Raw genomic sequence first — 19,498 nt, 5'->3', positions numbered from 1 at the left:
TACGTTGCTGATTTTGTAAATGTCCTGTAAGAAGTTAGTAAAGCAAGTTTCTCTGAAAATAAAATGCTTATCTTATTTTCCCCTTCCCCCGTGTGGCGCAGCGGTCTAAGGCACTGCATTTCAGTGCTAGAGGCGTCACTACAGAACCTGGTTAGATTCCAGGCTGTATCACAACCGGCCGTGATTGGGAATCCCATAGGGCGGCACACAATTGGCCCAGCGTCGTCCGGGTTAGGGTTTGGCCGGGGTAGGCCGTCATTGTAAATAAGAATTTGTTCTTAACTGACTTGCCTAGTAAAAATAAATTATCCTCCTCCCCACCTCAGACACGGCTCTGCAGCTGCGGCGGGACGTGATCTTCTGCCAGAGCGCGGCTGGTGCCGTGTGCACGCTGGCCGAGCAGCTCCTGGCGGCACTGCGTGCACGCTTCAACAACGCCGGCGAGTACGAGGAGGACAGCAAAGAGACGAGCCGCAAGTGGCTGGAACAGGCGGCCGCCATTGGCGTGCTGCTCAACTTCCAGGCCTCACTGGCGCCCCACGTGGTAAGAGACAGCTACTGTAAAGCAGGGCTCCTCAACCCTGTTCCTGGAGAGCTACCGTCTTGTAGGTTTTCGCTTCTACCCTGATCTAGCACACCTGGTTCTAATGGCTAGCTGATTGATAAGCTGGAACTGGGGTTGGAGTGATGACCTACAGGAGGGTAGCACTACAGGAACAGGGCTGTAAAGCCCTGCTTCTTAAACAAACACTTTAAACCTTTACTGATGTCATTTATTTGCCTTTGGACAATCGGCAGACTTGGGTCACAATAGTTGAGTTGTGCTTGATTAAGTTTAACCAATAATATGAAACCATTTCATTTCTATTTGAACTTTTTGTCTTACTCCATTGAGGTCAAAATACCAATTTTTCATAGATGTTTTATCTCCAGTAAAAACATTTTAAAAATACACATTTAAAAACACAATTCAAAGCCATCTAGGAATCACCAATAGAATAGTATAAGGGTGTAACTATAATGGCTCTGTACTGTGTTGATCCAGAAAGAAGGGTGCCATTGACTGTCTGAGTCCTCTTTCCACACTCCGCTGTCTCCATTGGCTGCTAAGCTGAAACAGTGAGCCCTGGGCTTATATTCACTAAGAGTCTCAGAGTGCTGATCTAGGATCAGGTCCCCACTGTCCATACAATCGTCTTTATTATGATCTAAAAGGAAAAACAGATTCTATATCAGCACTCCTAATCTGAGACGCTTTGTGAATACGGCCCCTGGCCTGTTAGCTGAGCTTTTTGGTTTCTCTCTACTGTGTAGAAGGAGGAGAGGACGATGCTGGAGGATACCAAGGCGGCCCTGTTGGACCTGGACAAAGTCACTGTGTTCTTCCGCCAGCTGGAGGATGAATGCCTGGTCGCAAGTAAGTAGACCCTTTCCCATAGCAACCACATATTTTCTTAGCAACGGTGGCCAGTCGACGGAGTTGTAAGTGGTGTTTACGTGTGGCGGTTGGACACACACACACACACACACACACACACACACACACACACACACACACACACACACACACACACACACACACACACACACCTTGGATGTCAACCACAACAAAGGGCTTTGTTACTGTAGACCCAGAGTTTTTCCCCGTCATACAATTGCAGCTTAATTTCAATGAAACAGCTCGGTCAAACCCAGCTTCGCTGAAAGACTTGTACTTTCCAGTCTGTTCCTTTTCAAGAACCGCAATATGGTGAGCCGAGATTGCTGCTTTAAGCACATCAGTTGCATTTCACATTTTGGGGGAGAAAGCCGCGGATAAAACAGGGATGTACTATTCTAGGTTACTGCTCGGCAGTAAGCAAAACGGTATACACACACACACACACACACACACACCTTCCTCCTTTAAAAACCTTTTTACACTGAAATCGCTTTCTGGAAAACATGCCCACTTCAGCAGAATGGCGCGGCCAAGCTAACTACTGTAGCGCGGTGCGGCGGCCGTTGCTTAGGCAGTCAGTCTGTTTGTGGCTGCGAGCTCGTCTGACAGTATTGATTTGATAAAAGGCCGTTCAGAAAGCTCCCCCCCCCCCCCCCCCTGTACTATAGGTTAATCAGAGCCATGTGTAAAGCATTACAGAGAGGAAGGGTTAGTCTAAACCATCACACTCAATCCAAAAGGATTATGGGTAGATGGTCTTCAGGAGGCGATGCGCTGACCTCACAGGGGGTTGTGTTGTTCTTAGGGTTTCCCCCATAGCTTTGGATGGTGTTGGTGGGCCACTGAAGCAAGAATCCATACCAATGATGCCTATGTCTGATTAACTACAAACCCATCAAATGAAATATGTAATGGATCGGTGGATGTTGCCAAGTATAGAACGCCGAGTACTAATGTTGTATTCGTGTAACAGGATTTAAATGCAACATTCTGATTGCTGTTATCTGTAAGTAAACCGTCGTGCTACGTCAATCAGTGGTCCAGTGTGTACTAGTCACCTCATGCCTAAGTGACGGGAAAAGCAACCAGGGCCCGTATTTATCAAGCGTCTAAGAGTAGGTGTGCTGATCTAGGATCAGCTCCTCCCTGTCCATAATAATCTGTTTCTGTTATGATCTGAAGGGCCAAACTGATCAGCGCTCTGCCTTTTTAGACGGTTAATAAATACAGGCACAGAACTCTGTGAACTCATTTAACATGAAGCCAAACTAAGCTGTGTTGTGTTCCCCAGACACGCCGGTGTGTTACCACGTGGAGGGCAGCCGGCAGGCCCTAAAGGTCACCCTGTATCTGGACAGCTGCCACTTCAGTGAGCTCCCCACGCGCTTGCAGAACGGGGGCAGCCTCAAACTGCACACCGTGCTCTTCACCAGGGGTGAGTAGGAACAGAACAGCCCTCTAGTCTACCTCCACGCAAAGGTGGCTGAACTCAATTGAGTCGACTCGAGTCAAATCATCACCGAATCAAAGTTCGCTGAATTGAGTTGAGTCGAATCATCATTGACTCAAAGTTAGCTGAATTCATTTTGAGTCCAGTTGGATTGTCATCAAATCCTAATTGAATCACAGTTCGCTGAATTGAATTGAATTGAGTCGAGTCAAGACAAATGGCATTGGATGGAATTTGATGAAATCCACTAAGCAAATGTTAAGGAAATATGTTGCAGGTTCACAAATACACAGATCTTCACAATGTAGATGCATTTACCCTATCAATTTGCTATCATCTTGACTATGCACACAGTGTTGCAGATACAGTAGAAATTAGATGTATAGAACAATTTCTTCATATATTCACCTGTATCGTTCCGGAGAAGTCCTGCCAACCTCTCGGTCTACACTATGATCATGTCTGCATCCCAAATGTGCACAAAAGTAATCTACCGTATAGGGAATAGGGGGCTGTTTGGGATTTAGCCCCATATATCTATAATAATTTACAGTACATTAACAGAGGGCATTGAATCAGTATCTCTTAATCCCTTTCTCCTAGCTGATTAGGTGCTAAATGTTCTAGTGAAAATGCCAGTGTGAAAGTGGCAATAGAGTTTCACAAACAAAGTACTAATTCTAGAGGATTTGCTATATATTTACCATTTACATTGTCGTAAGTACCATTTGAATAACGGACTGTGTAAGTATAACCGGGAAATGTATTCTGTGCTTATCTAGCCACTCCCCCTCTATTCTTTCACTGCGACGCTCTTTCGACCTGCACCGGGTCAGTAGAGGTGGCTGGAATTATGCTTGATTCCCTGTGCTAGGGAACCATTCATTTTCCATACACGTGCCAATTGGGACAATAACCCTGTCGGGAAGGCTCACGTTAAGTGGCTGCCTCAAAGAAGAAGCCTGTGATGAAATGTAATACTGTACTGCAGTCAGAGAACTAGGAATAAACGGGATGTTAGCGCCACCTACAGGCCGCTTCTATGGAATACAGTTGTTGAATTAAATACAGATTCACTTGTCAGAGACGAACTTTAGTAGAGCTGTCACTTTTAGATGTGATGTATTATCGATATGTAGGTCACAATGTGGTTACTTGTCCCACATACACGCAAACCTGCTGAGCACAGGTCATAGAATGTGAGCGCAGGTCATAGAATGTATGTATATATGTGGGTGGGTGGGTGTACTGTGTTGTTAATGTGTTACCTCTGTCCCATGGTCAGCCCTGGAGAGGCCAGAGGGAGTGTCTCAACAGGACTGTGTGTCCATGGAGGAGTTTCAGCAGCGTACCAACGCCGTCTCACTCGAGAAGGTTAAAGCCTACTACCGAAAACTCAGGTAGAAATCGATACACTTTATATACAGTCATATTCATTGTACTACCCACTTACATAGTCAAACCCAGGTTGTCACCTACACACCTGACATATGGTGATATGTATTGTACTACCCACCACTGTATTGTACTACCCACCACTGTATTGTACTACCTACAAAGTTTATTCCTATGCTGATTATTTTGGCTACTTGTATTAGCTGTAGAAATTGACTTTTGTCTGAAGTTTTTACAGAGTAAATAGAATATCAACAGGTCAATTAATTGGTCAATAGCATTCATATTGAATGATAACTCATTGTGTTCTAACAGGGCTTTTTACCTGGAGAAGTCAAATCTACCCACTGACTCTAACACCACGGCTATGAAGATAGACCAGGTAAACAGAAATCAAAATGGCTCTCTGTTTACAAACAAGCACAGGGGCAGTACTTAAAAATATATATATATTTACCCCTTTTTCTCCCCAATTTCGGGGTATCCAATTGGTAGTCCCAGTTTTGTCTCATCGCTGCAACTCCCGTATGGACTCTGGAGAGGCGTCCTCTGAAACACAACCCAACCAAGCCACACTGCTTCTTGACACAATGCCCACTTAACCCAGAAGCCAGCCACACCAATGTGTCGGAGGAAACACCTTACACCTGGCGACCGTGTCAGCGTGCACTGCGCCCGGCCCGCCACAGGAGTGGCGATGGGACAAGGACATCCCTGCCGGCCAAACCCTCTCCTAACCCGGACGAGGCTGGGCCAATTGTGCGCCGCTCCATGGGTCTCCCAGTCGTGGCTGGCTGCAAAAGAGCCTGGATTCGAACCCAGAATCTCTAGTGGCACAGCTAGCACTGCGATGCAGTGCCTTAGACCACTGCGCCACACAGGAGGCCCAGGGGCAGTACTTTTGAAAGGAAAGTTGGAGTACACCTTTAAGATTTTAACCCCTAAACCCCTGTCCCCCCCAGCTCCTACGACCCCTCAACACCCTGGACGACCTATGTCGCCTGATGCACTCGTACCTGAATGTGCGTCCCAACGCAGCGGGCCACCTGTCGGGCGTCAGCGTGCTGTGTGTGTCCTCGGAGCTGTGCAACCGCCTGGGCGCCTGCCACATCACCATGTGTGCCACCGGCATGCAAAGGTCAGTCGGTTGAACTTGAAAGTGATGCATAAGGGCTGACAGTTTACGTGTCAGCTTGAGCAAACACTCATGAATATCTATGCATTGCTGTGTCAGATGTATTGCTTAAACATGCATTATGCAACATATGCCTTACCCACTTCAAAACGGTGTATTTTCAACCCCTTCTCCTATTAGCTTCCACACAGCAGCCTTTACATAACACTGTACTCTCATGACACATAGTTAAAACACCGACCTCCTAACCTCTGACCTTTTGTGTTGAGTAGGTGCACCCTGAGCGTGACCCTGGAGCAGGCCATGATCCTGGCGCGGAACCACAGCCTCATGCCCCGCTGCATCATGCAGACCATGGACATCATGCGGAAACAGGTGCCCTAAACACACCCTTCATCGCTTTACATCCTTACCAACAGATCTCGGACCTGGGTCGTGTTCATTAGGGCACACCGTAAAACAAAACATTTTGCAATGGAAACCGAATGTTTCTTTATAGGACAAATTCAGGTAGTCCCTCCGTGTTTCAGTCCGTTTTCTTCCGTTTGGTGCATAATATTTACAACCCAGATCTCTCTCTATCCCCTTGCTAATCTTTAATGGAAACTGAACATACCAAGCAGTACCGAAGTGGCAAACAAGACTTCACTTTTAACCTTGGTTCATTCTAAAACATTCACTTCATACGATGCAGTGGAACAGGTACATTTAGTTTACACGTAGTCGTTTTTCGCCAATAAGTGTGGGTCGCTCTTAACCTGAAGACATTAAGTAGGAATACAACTTCTGGTACACTGTCTGAGCAGATAGAAGATTTGGGTACAGTAGCTAGAACTACGTGGGCACTTGTCCTCAGTCTAAATATGTAAACATTGTCTCTCTCTCTTCTCTCTCTTCTCTGACAGGGCACCAGGGTAGAGATCTCGGCTAAAAACCTCAAAGTGATGGACCAGATGCCACCCGCAGCCCCAAGGTACAGACAATAGTTACAAAGTAGTTTGAAAGTACTAACCTGGTTCCAGATCTGTTTGTGCTGTAGGATTCGACAGCACAAACAGGTCTGGAAGCAGGCTACGCTAAGTTCAGATCTTAATTTCCTATTTTTCCTCCTTTCCCACAGGCTCTTCAAGTTGTGTCTACCACCCCAAGACGGAGATCTATAAAAGAAAGGGGTGCTGTGTTTTTATTCCTAGTAGAGCAATTTATTTTGTATTAGCAATATACTGAACCCTCGGTGACTAGAGATCATGGATGAATGGGTAAGGTAGAATGGGGGAGGAGGGAGAACAGGGAGCTCTCTGCTCTGTTCTCCCATCCAAGAGTCATAGACAGAAGGCCAAACCCTTGTGTGGTACCCCCCCAACCATGTCCCCGAATGGAACATTCCAGCACAGAAACATCAAGAGTCTGGATCCCACAGGGTCCGTGGTGTCCTGTATAGCACCCCCCTCCCCCCCCCCTCCCCCCCCAAACGAACCCCTCTGTGACATGAGACTGCTGTTACTGACCTGGCAACCCGTCACTGACCTGGTAACCCATTGTTGGGAACCTAGAGAGGAGTGTGGGGATGGTGACATCAGACAAGACATGATCTAACAAAAATATGTCCGCCACCTCGACAATGCTCACACCGGGCTATTATTAACTGGATTAACGCAAAAACCGCTTGTAGCAGACATTCTTCTTCTTTATTCACTTTGCCTTGGACTGCAACGCCAGTGTGTGGTATCTCCGTCAGACAGCGTGTCTGGTATTGCAGCTAGGAACAGGAGGCACTGCATCAAGGAGGAGAGAAGGGTGAAATGATAGGGATGGATGGAAAGATGGATGGTATGGGCTGCCCTTTGCCTTAGCCCCCCTTGCATGCGGCGAATGTGCAATTACTGTAGGCTAGTGTGAGTACTGTATTACTGCACTATGAAGCATAGTGATTTATTGTATTACTCAATAATATCAGGTATTCAAGAATTGAAAGCATTCCAGCCTACGCATCATGCAGTATTTAATGGAGCAATGGCATGCCATGTTTTTTTTTAAAGAACTCCTTATCTATTTTTTTTTATTTTGTCTTTGTCATTTCCTCGGGAGTTTGATCTGTTGACAAGTGTTAAAATGCAGGGAGTTTTGTTAAAAATGAATAGGAAGGGGAGTTTTAATCTGAGTCGGGGAAACAAGCTAACTTTATCTAATCTCAGAGTTTTTTGTGTTTTCCAATCTGCATCCCGAGTCAACAGGTTGGAATTTTTTAAGCCTTTTAAAGTATTAATATATATTCAGTAATATTAATAGTGGGAGATTGTCTCCTGTTGACCCAGCCAACTCACAAGACCTCTTTGCGATTTGATTTTAATGTTTCGATATTTAAATGAGCACAAGGATTCATCCAATTACTCTGAAGTGTTAGCACAAAGTACTGTAAACCGTCCCGAGGATGATGACAACAAAGGGATCAGTGAAGTTAACTCTTGATAAACAGTAGCATTATTTTATTGAAGATGTTATATTTCTTGTACATACTTACTGTAACCAATGTCTGTGTCAGAGAAAATAGAGTATGGTCTATATCTATGCCATTGGCAGCAGAGTTAATGCTATAATTTAAATGTGATTATTTTTATGGACATAATATAGTATGTAAAACGTTTGAACTATTTGGGGTATTCATATTGTACATTTGGACAGGGACGGATTTTGGTGTCGCGTATATATCCACACTGACGACGTTGTTGAATGTTAAAATGGCTCCACTTTCGTTTTAGCTTGGTTTGTATCTGTGTCGAGATGCTGCACTCTGACTAGTTGCTCAGCCCTTGTTATTTATTTTGAAGCTCTTGTCAGGTCCCAATTGAGGAGGGTCATGTTCATTAGGCACAAAATGTGTAAAAAATGTGGCACCCAATGTTGAAAAAAACAAAAACAGGAAGGGACTTCCTGGACTTGTCCAATTCGAAAACGCTTACTTTTGTTTTCTGTTGCAAAACATTTATTTTTTTATGTTTTCCGAACACACCCAGGTTTAAATTCTCTTTACAGCCTCTGGTGTTGGCATAGCTGTCATTAAGTGATAAATTGTTCCACTCTTACCAGTTCACCTATTGATAGAAATGTAACATTTACTTGTTTTAATTTCTCATCGCTGTACATACTTTATTTGCAATTTTATGTTGCCTGAAAATAATTGTACAAATATGTTTTTGAATATTTCTATCTAAAAGTACCATTGTAAATTGAACTTTAACAAGCTAGTAAAATAAAATGCTATTCACAAAACATTGTTGAATTCTAAGAAGTATTGAGGTACCCACACAGTTTCTTAATTCCAGGTAAATACATTGATATCTTGATACATTGATACATTGATATGACTGTAAAAATAAGTGTTACCCCAAATTGTGATCCACTTTTCTGTTAAGCTGACTTTTTTTCTTAGGGGACCCTCCCAAGAACACCTTCAGGCTCCATAATCATGGAGTCCATCACTTATTGAATTTAAACCAGTTGTGTGAGTGAAGGTCTATTATTGGCTTACAGGCCAGGCGTAGGTGGTGGTTTTGTAGTGGGTGCACCATGGTGGTTGTGGTTGAGTGTGTTCTAATTCCTAGTATGTGGTCTCACTCTGGTGATTATGATGATGATATGGAAATATAGACACGTACACACAGAGAGAGACACCATCACATCTTTACTCTTGCATATGTGTAAGATTCTGTTTTGGATCAATCATGTCAGCCCTCTTGAATGATGTGAAATGGAAACACGGATCCCATGTTGGGTTGCTTTGTACATTGATTTTACACAGCCATTTTCTATCTGAGGGAAGTCTTAATTTCTCTCTGTCCAACTGCCCCTATCACCACTTCTACCATTAGGCCTGTCTCTAGAGGGCTTCCAGTCTTCCATACAGGGGCCCTCCAAGACTTAACTTAATAAGAGATTCAGGGAGGGAGCCTTATTGCTGTAGCATGTATCCTTTACGCTCAATCCCAACTGTGAACATGATAGGGAAGCAACATACAGTATGATTATGTTTGTTTCCATTATCTTGACTAAGGAAGACTGCATTACCTGTGTGCAAGATATAATGAAAGCCTGAGGCTATGCTCTCCCCTGTCATAACCTGAAGGGAGTGTTGACTGAGGAGCAATACTTGAGTGATGGCAAAGAGGGATATTGGAATGAATCATTTTAGAATTTCTTAACAATCCATCGAGGCCTGTGTACTTGCGTACAGGAATCTTGTTTACAACTTAGACTAGAAGTTCTAAGGTCGTCCTAAACCATCCATTTGCCAGTTTTTCCACTCAAAATTGCTTTATTACAGACAGAAATACTCATCAGTTACATCAGCTGTCCGGGTTGCTGGTTTCAGACGATCCCGCAGGTGAAGAATGCCAGATGTGGAGGTCCTGGGCTGGCGTGGTTGCACGAGGTCTGCGATTGTGAGGCAGGTTAGACGTAATGCCAAATTCTCTAAACCAACGTTGGAGGCAGCTTGTGGTAGAGAAATAAACATTAAATTCTCTAGCAACAGCTCTGGTGGACATTCCTGCACTCAGCATTCCTGCAATACGCCCTCAAAACTTGAGACATCTGTGGCATTGTGTTGTGTGACTAAACTACACATTTTAGAGTGGCCTTTTATTGTGTGGCATGTCAATAAGCTGATCAATCAAATGTATTTATAAAGACCTTTTTACGTCGGCCGAAGTCACAGTGCTATACAGAAACCCAGCCTAAAACACCAAACAGCAAGCAATGCAGATGTAGAAGGTGGCTAGAAAAAACTCCCTAGAAAGTCAGTAACCCAAGAAGAAATCTCGAGAGGAACCAGGCTCTGAGGGGTGGCCAGTCCTGATTTAAACAGCATGATCATTACACAGGTACACCTCGTGCTGGGGAAAATAAAAGATTTTCAGTTCAAATGTGCACACAACACAATGCCACAGATGTCTCAAGGTGCACCTGTGTAATGATTATGCTGTTTAATCAGCTTTTTGATATGCCACATCTGTCAAGTGGATGGATTATCTTGGCAAATGAGAAATGCTCACTAACAGGGATGTAAACAAATCTCTGCACAAAATTTGAGAGCAATAAGCTTTTTGTGTGTATGGAAAATTGAGGATGTTTTATTTCAGCTGATGAAACATGGGGCCAACACTTTACATGTTGCGTTTATATTTTTGTTCAGTATATATATATATTTAAATAATTTAGCTTAGGCCTACGTGTATAGATTGTTAAATATTTAAAGCGCATTTCCCCCTGCTCAGGCTTGTCAGACGGCCGGAAGGAGCTGAGAGAGAAGCCTATACAGTATAGGCTACACATTGCAGATTCGCAATCGCATGGACATTGCAATTGCTATTCCAGAGGGACAACGACTGCATTTACGAGCACACACAACACTAACCAGTGATGCTACCCCGCAACGAGATTGAAAACTCCCGGTTTGAGTCACCTCGACTTTAGAATGGTGCAGAAAAATGTTAACGGCGGGGTTTACCCAACTCAAGCCGGAGAGAAGAAGCACAAAGTCGGCTTTGTCGGATTGGACCCCGGGGCTCCCGAATCTAGCAGGGACGGGGCGCAGCTGATTGCGGGCTCGGAAAGCACAAAGCGGACCAGTATCCTATGCAGACGGAGGTCCAGTGCCATAAGAGGTGGGAGAACGCCGAAGAAAAACCCCAGCTATAGGAAACTACAGAATTTTCTATATAATGCACTTGAAAGACCGCGGGGATGGGCGTTTATTTACCACGCTTATGTGTAAGTATACCAAGCCACTCGGATAAGGAACTCAGCATAGAGGCTAGACAAGCATGTTTAATATTATGTGGCCCCGAATGTAGTGTCATAGGTTGGGGTAAGACATATCATGCGTAGCTATTTGGGGTGTGAAGTTGGACTTGTAGCCATTGTTCTTCAGTGATGCGTTTTCTGCAGATAAAAAAGGGTTGAGCAGGAGTAGACTAGTGTGAATCACCACTACCACAGCCCTTATCTGCATAGGGAAACAATATGTAGGCTAACCCACCCCCTGCATAACGTCCATGCAATCATTCACATGCATAGCAGGCCTATTTGCCAACTTTGTGCCAAACCTTTAGTAACCCCCCCCCCCCCCCATTGGCGCTCCTTTTCTCTTTCAGCACCTTTGCCTGGTGGACAGCTCCCGTGCGGCGTCGATACTTTAACTAATTGACGTTGCAGTCATGCATGGCCTGTATAGTCCGACGGGCCAACACATACACACACGCTTTTCGATACTAAGCGGCACTGTATCAGGAAATATGCATGACAACCGTATCAACCAAAAAAGTATATTGCCAAATGTATTAGACTAACGCGCAAGCAAGCAAGTCATTGTCTCTGAGTCATTCAAATTGATCAGTGTAGTTATGACGGCGTCCAGCACCCTGGGACTTCACTGCTGAGGCTCTAGTTAAAATCTGATACATTGTACAGGCCTAATGAGCGATTGTGATGGCATGAAGTTGCTCTGCACCGTAACTGGTTAATTTGTTTGTAGACCTATTTTATGAAGAGCCAGCTTAGTTGTGTAGTAGGCCTACGTGCTGAAATTGGAACAAAGCCAGGAAATCTGTGTACAAATCTCAGAAATTGAATACCCCAAAATTTGCCTCGAGTTAAAATACACTTAGGCCTAACTGAGTCTTGCCTGTTGGGGTTGTCGTCAACCATTAATAATGGGATACTGTAACAGCTACTTGAAGCTCAGCCCTCATTTGACCCTGGGTAGCTTTTGGGGGTCATCATTGAAACTAGCTGCTAGTGGGTAGTAGACTCGTAGAGGATCATCTAACCTAGACAATGCCTTACTTCCATGTAGTAAGCTGTCATCTTATATGATAAGGATGTAGCCTATAGGCATGTGATATGTTACCAATGCCTCCAATCAAATTCTCTTTTAGACAGGATCTATGTTGTTAGCACATCATGCTTGTATCAAAGGCAACCCACACACGCCACAATGGCAGGTTAAATAGGCTGTTGAATTCTAATCACATGACTGCTGTGGAAGCCCATAGTGAAAATGCAGTGGACCTCCTAGCAAGATGGTATCAAGGCACCTGTGAATGTATACACGGTATCCACCCTCTCAAAATGGGAGCTAGTAAAACAACTACAGCTCTGCTTCTATCCCATTTGTGTGCTTGCCGTGATGCATCATTTATACCATCCACCTCATTTAATCTATTTAGTCTTGTTTTATGTTCAGGCCAGCTGATTTATAAAACTGGCATGTGCTGACTTCAGTCGAATCTTGCCCTCCTGCAAGGTTTTTCGATCACATCTCAAAATGCAGATATGGCACTTTGTCTTGTTTTCCATCTTCTTCTTCCAGGAGCTGAAGCAAAACTTTGCTCATATTTGTGTCGGCTAGCCAGCTGCATGCTGGTCTTGATGTACAATCCAGAAATGTTAGGCTCGGTCTATGGTCTTATTTGGATTGTATGTGTGAAGGATCAATACCTGGAAGTGGTATTCTCTCACTCCCTCTTTCTCTCTTGTGCGCTCTCTCTGAGGACATCTTACCTCCTCTTCTATCCTGTCAGTGTTCCAACGCCAGTCAAAGCGAAAACAAGAGAGGGCTTGTCCATTTAAACAACAACAAATTCCACACTGTGCCCCATTTCTCAACCAGGAGAGTGTCAGTCAAGGGATAGTCCGAGGGCACTGCATGTCAAGAACTGTATAAGTACAGTTGAAGTCGGAAGTTTACATGCACCTTAGCCAAATACATTTAAACTCAGTTTTTCACAATTCCTGACATTTAATCCTAGTAAAAATTGCCTGTCTTCAGTCAGTAAGGATCACCACTTTATTTTAAGAATGTGAAATGTCAGAATAATAGTAGAGAGAATTATTTATTTCAGCTTTTATTTCTGTCATCACATTCCCAGTGGGTCAGAAGTTTACATACACTCAATTAGTATTTGGTAGCATTGCCTTTCAATTGTTTAACTTGGGTCAAACGTTTCAGGTAGCCTTCCGCAAGCTTACCACAATAAGTTGGGTGTATTTTGGCCCATTCCTCCTGACAGAGCTGGTGTGACTGAGTCAGGTTTGTTGGCCTCCTTGCTCGCACACGCTTTTTCAGTTCTGCCCACAAATGTTCTATGGGTTTGGGGTCAGGGCTTTGTGATGGCCACTCCAATATACCTTGACTTTGTTGTCCTTAAGCCATTTTGCCACAACTTTGGAAGTATGCTTGGGGTCATTGTCCATTTGGAAGACCCATTTGCGACCAAGTTTTAACCTCCTGACTGATGTCTTGAGATGTTGCCGCAATATATCCACATAATTGTCCTGCCTCATGATGACATCTATTTTGTGAAGTGCACCAGTCCCTCCTGCAGCAAAGCACCCCCACAACATGATGCTGCCACCCCCGTGCTTCATGGTTGGTATGGTGTTCTTTGCAAGCCTCCCCCTTCTTCCTCCAAACCTAACGATGGTCATTATGGCCAAACAGTTCTATTTTTGTTTCATCAGATCAGAGGACATTTCTCCAAAAAGTACTATCTTTGTCCCCATGTGCAGTTGCAAACCGTAGTCTGGCTTTTTTATGGCGGTTTTGGAGCAGTGGCTTCTTCCTTGCTGAGCGGCCTTTCAGGTTATGTCGATATAGGACTCGTTTTACTGTGGATATAGATACTTTTGTACCTGTTTCCTCCAGCATCTTCACAAGGTCCTGTGATGTTGTTCTGGGATTGATTTGCACTTTTCGCACCAAAGTAAACTTCCGACTTCAACAGTACCTTCCAAAATCTCTTGTGTATTTCTATGGGCAGGTAACTTTTTCTAACACAGAACATGAGCATTAGCAGTAGCTTTTGAGCATCTCATTTGAGTCTGTTCAATCTAGCCTAGAAGCAGCTACAGTTACAATGTCGGCACAATGATATTATGTTTATACAATACTCTTGAACACATAAACCTTATCAGTTGGCATCTGTGTAGTAAAATTAAATATACACCTTATTTAAAGCAGTATTCCTTTAAGAGCAGAGGTTAGTCATCACTATGGCGAAGGGAGGGGCTTACAACGTCATTTTGCTGAAGTGAAACTTAAGAGTGTTTCCACGAAACTGTACCAAATCCCCAGTCACTGTTATCCTTTTTTCCGATCCGAAGAGGAGAACGAACAGTCAACAACATACTGCACACTGAGGTGAGTAGAAAAATTAAGAGCTTTGCCTGGACAAGATTAGACACTAATGAAATGACAGCCCTAATTGTTATCCTGTCTGCGTTTGACTCTCATGATATGTCAAAGAATGGTTAAAATAGTATAGTTTGACGTTACTTCATGGGTTGATATCAGTAGCGGTCGGTGCCGTTTAAGATGAGGGATGTTTTTTGAACATGGCCTTATTTCTATAACCACATATTGGATGACTGTCATTCATATTCCATTCAATCAGTTCAATATAACATTGATACTGTAGGTTTGGGCTACTACATGATACTCAAACTTTCCCTATACCCAGCCTATGAATGAATGAAAGTTTACAACGTTAATGCACACAGGTTGAAAATAAAATTGAGGTGACAGCCAGTCAATACATTGACACATTCAATACCGCTTTGCACATTCTTGCTTGCATCTAGCTGATTTAGGGGGTAATTATTGGTCCAACAGTTGCAAATCAGAGTTTATATTGGACAAATTCATGTTGTTCATCCCTGTTTCGTTCAGTTTGCTTCCGTTTTAGAAACGTTTTTCAACCGAATCGGCGGAATGAATACAACCCTGATCACACGTAAACACAGTTCACTTTCATAGCACATACAGCCACATATAAACAGCTCACTGTATTCCTTCTCGCATCTACGCGCTCTCCTCCTCACCTTTTCCCTTCGCGTGTGGACTTCAATGCACAACACATCAGCTGTCTGTGACAAACAAAAATACCTTTCCAAGACAAACCTTCATATCATAACCGCTAACCGCTACACATAGCCTACATTATTCTCACCATATTACCTCAAGTAACGTCATAGTCAACATAGCTAATAGAACTAACGCATTAGTAAACCTGTTACAATCATGCAGTACAGTGTGCAGTCAGTAAGCAGTTTAGCAGTTACACTGGCGGGCCTCAGTGGCAATAAATTATTAAAACCAAAAGCTTACCTTGACTTGGAAGGGTTCCAGTGTTGGATAGTCATTGCCAGCTACCTAACATAGCATCCTTCTGTTTGAGCCAGGTGTTTGAGTAGGCTAAACTATCTAGCTGCATTAGCTTGCTAAGTAAGTGAAAGTGGGGAAAAAATAGAAAATTGCAATCTCTCTTGCTTCTCCTTCAATTTTTGAAGAAATGTATTTGTTCTAAACTGTTCAACGATTGTCTTTCTCTCTCTTTGAGTCAACTACTCACCACATTTTATGCACTGCAGTGCTAGCTAGCTGTAGCTTATGCTTTCAGTACTAGATTAATTCTCTGATCCTTTGATTGGGTGGACAACATGTCAGTTCATGCTGCAAGAGCTCTGATAGGTTGGAGGACGTCCTCCGAAAGTTGTCATGATTTCTGTGTAAGTCTATGGAAAGGGATGAGAACCATGAGCCTCCTAGGTTTTGTAATGAAGTCAATGTACACAGAAGAGGATGGAGCTGGCTGTTCTCTGACTACACCATGGTGCCCCCCTACAGAGTGCTGTTGATGCTACTGTAGACCTTCATTGCAAAACAGTGTGATTAATCAGTTATTTTGTGACGTGAATATATTTACTATAGTTTTCTTTAAAAAGGATAACTTCACTATTTTTATGAAATTCACTGAGGAGGATGGTCCTCCCCTTCTTCCTCTGAGGAGCCTCCACTGACTGATATTGACACATGAAAATAATAACATGTTTTTTGGCCTCTTTCAGCTATGGCTTCCTCCAACAGTCTCCTGTCTGAAGAGCAGTTCCAGTGCTCTATCTGTCTAGATGTGTTCACTGACCCAGTCTCCATCCCGTGTGGACACAACTTCTGCATGGCCTGTATCGGAGTGTACTGGAACGCTAAGGGCCTATGCAAGTGTCCAATGTGTAAAAAGGCTTTTGAACGGAGACCAGATCTCAGTGTCAATACTTTTATTTCTGAAATGGCTGCCCATGTCCGGAAGCTAGCTCCAGCTGACAGCACACTCACACAGCACCCCGCCAAGCCTGGAGAAGTGGCCTGCGATGTCTGCACTGGGAGGAAGTTCATGGCCTTGAAGTCGTGCCTGGTTTGTCTGGCTTCTTACTGTGAGACTCACCTAGAGCCTCATCAGAGAGTTGCTTCCTTCAAGAAACACAAGCTAATTGACCCTGTGGAGAACCTGGATGACAGGGTGTGTGAGAAGCACCAACGACCCTTGGAGTTGTTCTGTAGGAGCGACCAGACGTGTTTGTGTCAGTTCTGCACTGAGACAGACCACAAGTTCCACAAGGCTGTCACCATAGAGGAAGAGAGTGGAGTGAGGAAGAGTCTGCTGTGGGAAACCAAGGGAAAAGTGCAGAGGTTGATCAAGGAGAGACTGCAGAAGGTGAAGCAGATGGAACACTCAATAGCACTCAGGAAGAGGGGTGCAGAGAGAGAGATAGAAGATAGCGTGCATGTCTTCACTACTCTGGTGCGCGCTATTGAGAAAAGCCAGGCTGAGTTCATTGAGGTGATTGAGGTGAAACAGAAAGCAGCAGAGAGGCATGCCGAAGGGCTCATCAAAGAGCTGGAGCAGGAAATTACTGAACTACAAAGGAGACTCACTGAGCTGCAGAAGCTGTCAAACACAGAGGACCACCTCCACGTCCTCCAGAGCTCCCCATCGCTTTGCACCCTTCCACGCACCAAGGACTGGTCTGAGATCAGGGTTCACAGCGGTTTGTGTGTCGGGACCCTTTGGAGAGCTGTGTCTCAACTGGAGGAGACGCTTAATGAAGAGATGGAGAAGTTGTCTGAGACCGAGCTGGAGAGAATGCAGCAGTCAGCTGTGGATGTGACTCTGGACTCTGATACGGCAAATCCCAAACTCATTTTGTCTGAGGATGGGAAACAGGTGAAGCTAGGACACAGACAAAAGCTCTTCCTTGACAACCCAAAGAGGTTTGATCCTGTACCCTGTGTACTAGGAAATGAAGGCTTCTCCTCTGGGAGATTTTACTTTGAGGTGCAGGTGGAGGGGAAGACTAGGTGGGCTTTGGGAGTGGCCAGAGAGTCCATCAACAGGAAGGGGAATGTACGGCTCAGTCCTGTGAATGGATACTGGACTGTGGGGCTGATGAATGGGGATGAGTACATGGCTCACGCTGGGCCCAGTATCCCTCTCTCTCTGTCAGAGGAGCCTCAGAAGGTGGGGGTGTTTGTGGATTATGAGGAGGGGGAGGTCTCCTTTTATGATGTGGAGGCCGGGTCTCATATCTATTCTTTCACCGTCTGCACCTTCACTGAGAGACTCTACCCATACCTCTTTACAGGCATAAATAATGATGATAAAAACTCTGCCCCATTGATCATTTGTCCGATCATGTCAGTCAATCAGTATGAGATTTCACCTCTCGATGATACACCTTAGATTTCAGCAATTGATTCAGTCAAGTGATTGTTGATACTTCTATACAGCTTTTCAAAAATGGTCACAGTATTGGAATGACACAGTGAAAAAGTTAGGTGTCTAATCGGGCATGCAACTGACAATGTTTTTTTTACTTTTCATTTAGATTGAATGGACAAAGTCCCCTCATACAAAAACATATATTTTACCTCCCCAATCATGTAGGAATTCATTATTATTTTGCCTATTTTTCTCTGTGGCATATATAAGTAACTGCCAAAATAAAGGAAATGCCAACATAGTGTCTTAATAGGGCATTGGGCACCACGAGCCAGAACAGCTTCAATGCACTTTGGCGTAGATTCTACAAGTGCCTGGAACTCAACTGGAGGGATGCAACACCGTTCCATAATTTTGGGTTTTGTTGATGGTGGTGGGAAATGCTGTCTCAGGCGTCGCTCCAGAATCTCCCGTAAGTGTTAAAATGTGTTGAGATCTGGTGACTGAGACGGCCATGTCATATGATTTACATTGTTTTCATGCTCATCAAACCATTCAGTGACCACTCGTGCCCTGTGGATGGGGGCATAGGCATGGCAGCCAAAATAATGGCCTGCCCAGCATTTTTATGCATTTCCATAAGCATGATGGGGATGTTAATTTGCTTAAAGTGAGACTCAGAAATGACGTTGCCACGAGCATCACCGCAGATATTCAGATGAGAGAGATGCAAGACTTTGCTCTCACACAGTCACACACAGTATCTGTGCATGGGTTCACTTCACACTGATCACAAGGTAATAGCCACGGAACTAATTTTCCTTTATATGCGTAACAATCATATTTGTATAATCAATGGGCTACTGGAGAGGAGGTACTGTTCTGTATATTTGGAGGGTATGTTTTGGGGTGAGGTGAAAGGTTTTGTTGGGCTTTTTCTTAAAATAGAAAAAATAAATGCTACAGTGCTTTATGACAGTTTACACAGGTGCATGAGTTGGACTCTTTTAAATCTTCCAAAATGTACAAAGTCTTTGGTTGGAGATGCTCTGCAGCCTGCAGAGTATTGATGTTTGAAATGATGTTAACTGTAATTACACAGTCCTTTTAATGTTGGAATTTAGCGAAAAGGTTTGAACAACAAATCAATGTCCTGTTATCAAATAAACATTCAGCACGTATTCTTATTTAGTGTTTATTCCAGGGGAGAAGGACTGCCCCCTCTCATTGAAGCCACAAAGTTCAAGGCCGACCACAGTACAGCAGGCAGTTTGCAGAAAACAGTATCCCCCATTGTAGTGAATGGGAAGAAGGTAATATTCATGGTCAATCTTTGTGTACAAAAATAAAAAGATAAATACATTTGAAGACAGTTTTGGTACCAATAATTGCTTCTATTACACCAGATGTATGTCCTTGAAACAATTATTTTAAGTTATTCTTTTTAATTAGCAGAACAAGTTTTTAGTTGCTAATGGCAGAATGCAGTACCCCGTTCGGCCTCCAAACTTGAGATACTCAGT

General features: G+C 43.9%; 3 protein-coding genes across 5 annotated transcripts in view; all 3 read left to right on the top strand.

The window, feature by feature from the left end:
• The window catches only part of LOC120058701 (phosphatidylinositol 3,4,5-trisphosphate-dependent Rac exchanger 1 protein-like), an 85,516-nt gene extending 76,841 nt beyond the window's left edge, over positions 1-8,675 (top strand). Inside the window, exons 31-39 of the mRNA XM_039007446.1 lie at positions 327-544; positions 1,315-1,417; positions 2,733-2,876; positions 4,177-4,291; positions 4,602-4,668; positions 5,249-5,424; positions 5,694-5,796; positions 6,327-6,394; positions 6,542-8,675. Coding sequence (XP_038863374.1) covers positions 327-544; positions 1,315-1,417; positions 2,733-2,876; positions 4,177-4,291; positions 4,602-4,668; positions 5,249-5,424; positions 5,694-5,796; positions 6,327-6,394; positions 6,542-6,584 — 1,037 coding nt within the window. The 3' untranslated portion in view covers positions 6,585-8,675. The remainder of the gene's footprint in view (positions 1-326; positions 545-1,314; positions 1,418-2,732; positions 2,877-4,176; positions 4,292-4,601; positions 4,669-5,248; positions 5,425-5,693; positions 5,797-6,326; positions 6,395-6,541) is intronic.
• Positions 8,676-10,894: 2,219 nt separating this feature from the next.
• LOC120059390 (potassium voltage-gated channel subfamily KQT member 2-like) overlaps positions 10,895-19,498 on the top strand; it is a 40,595-nt gene continuing 31,991 nt past the window's right edge. For all 3 annotated transcript variants that reach the window (XM_039008404.1, XM_039008403.1, XM_039008402.1), the window contains exon 1: positions 10,895-11,190. In XM_039008404.1, the coding sequence (XP_038864332.1) occupies positions 10,895-11,190 (296 nt within the window). The remainder of the gene's footprint in view (positions 11,191-19,498) is intronic.
• LOC120059391 (E3 ubiquitin-protein ligase TRIM21-like) lies at positions 14,517-18,452 on the top strand. The gene is made up of 2 exons (XM_039008405.1): positions 14,517-14,620; positions 16,327-18,452. The coding sequence occupies exon 2, from the start codon at positions 16,329-16,331 to the stop codon at positions 17,994-17,996; it is 1,668 nt and encodes a 555-aa protein (XP_038864333.1). The 5' UTR covers positions 14,517-14,620; positions 16,327-16,328; the 3' UTR covers positions 17,997-18,452.

The sequence above is a fragment of the Salvelinus namaycush genome, chromosome 14 (genome assembly GCF_016432855.1).
Source record: "Salvelinus namaycush isolate Seneca chromosome 14, SaNama_1.0, whole genome shotgun sequence".
NCBI lineage: Eukaryota > Metazoa > Chordata > Actinopteri > Salmoniformes > Salmonidae > Salvelinus > Salvelinus namaycush.
The sequence above is the reverse complement of the archived record's forward strand: the minus strand, read 5'-3'. Positions and strand labels throughout refer to the sequence as shown.

Coding starts and splice junctions, on each gene's coding strand:
- LOC120059391 (XM_039008405.1), top strand. CDS start 16,329: ATGGCTTCCTCCAACAGTCTCCTGTCTGAAGAGCAGTTCCAGTGCTCT.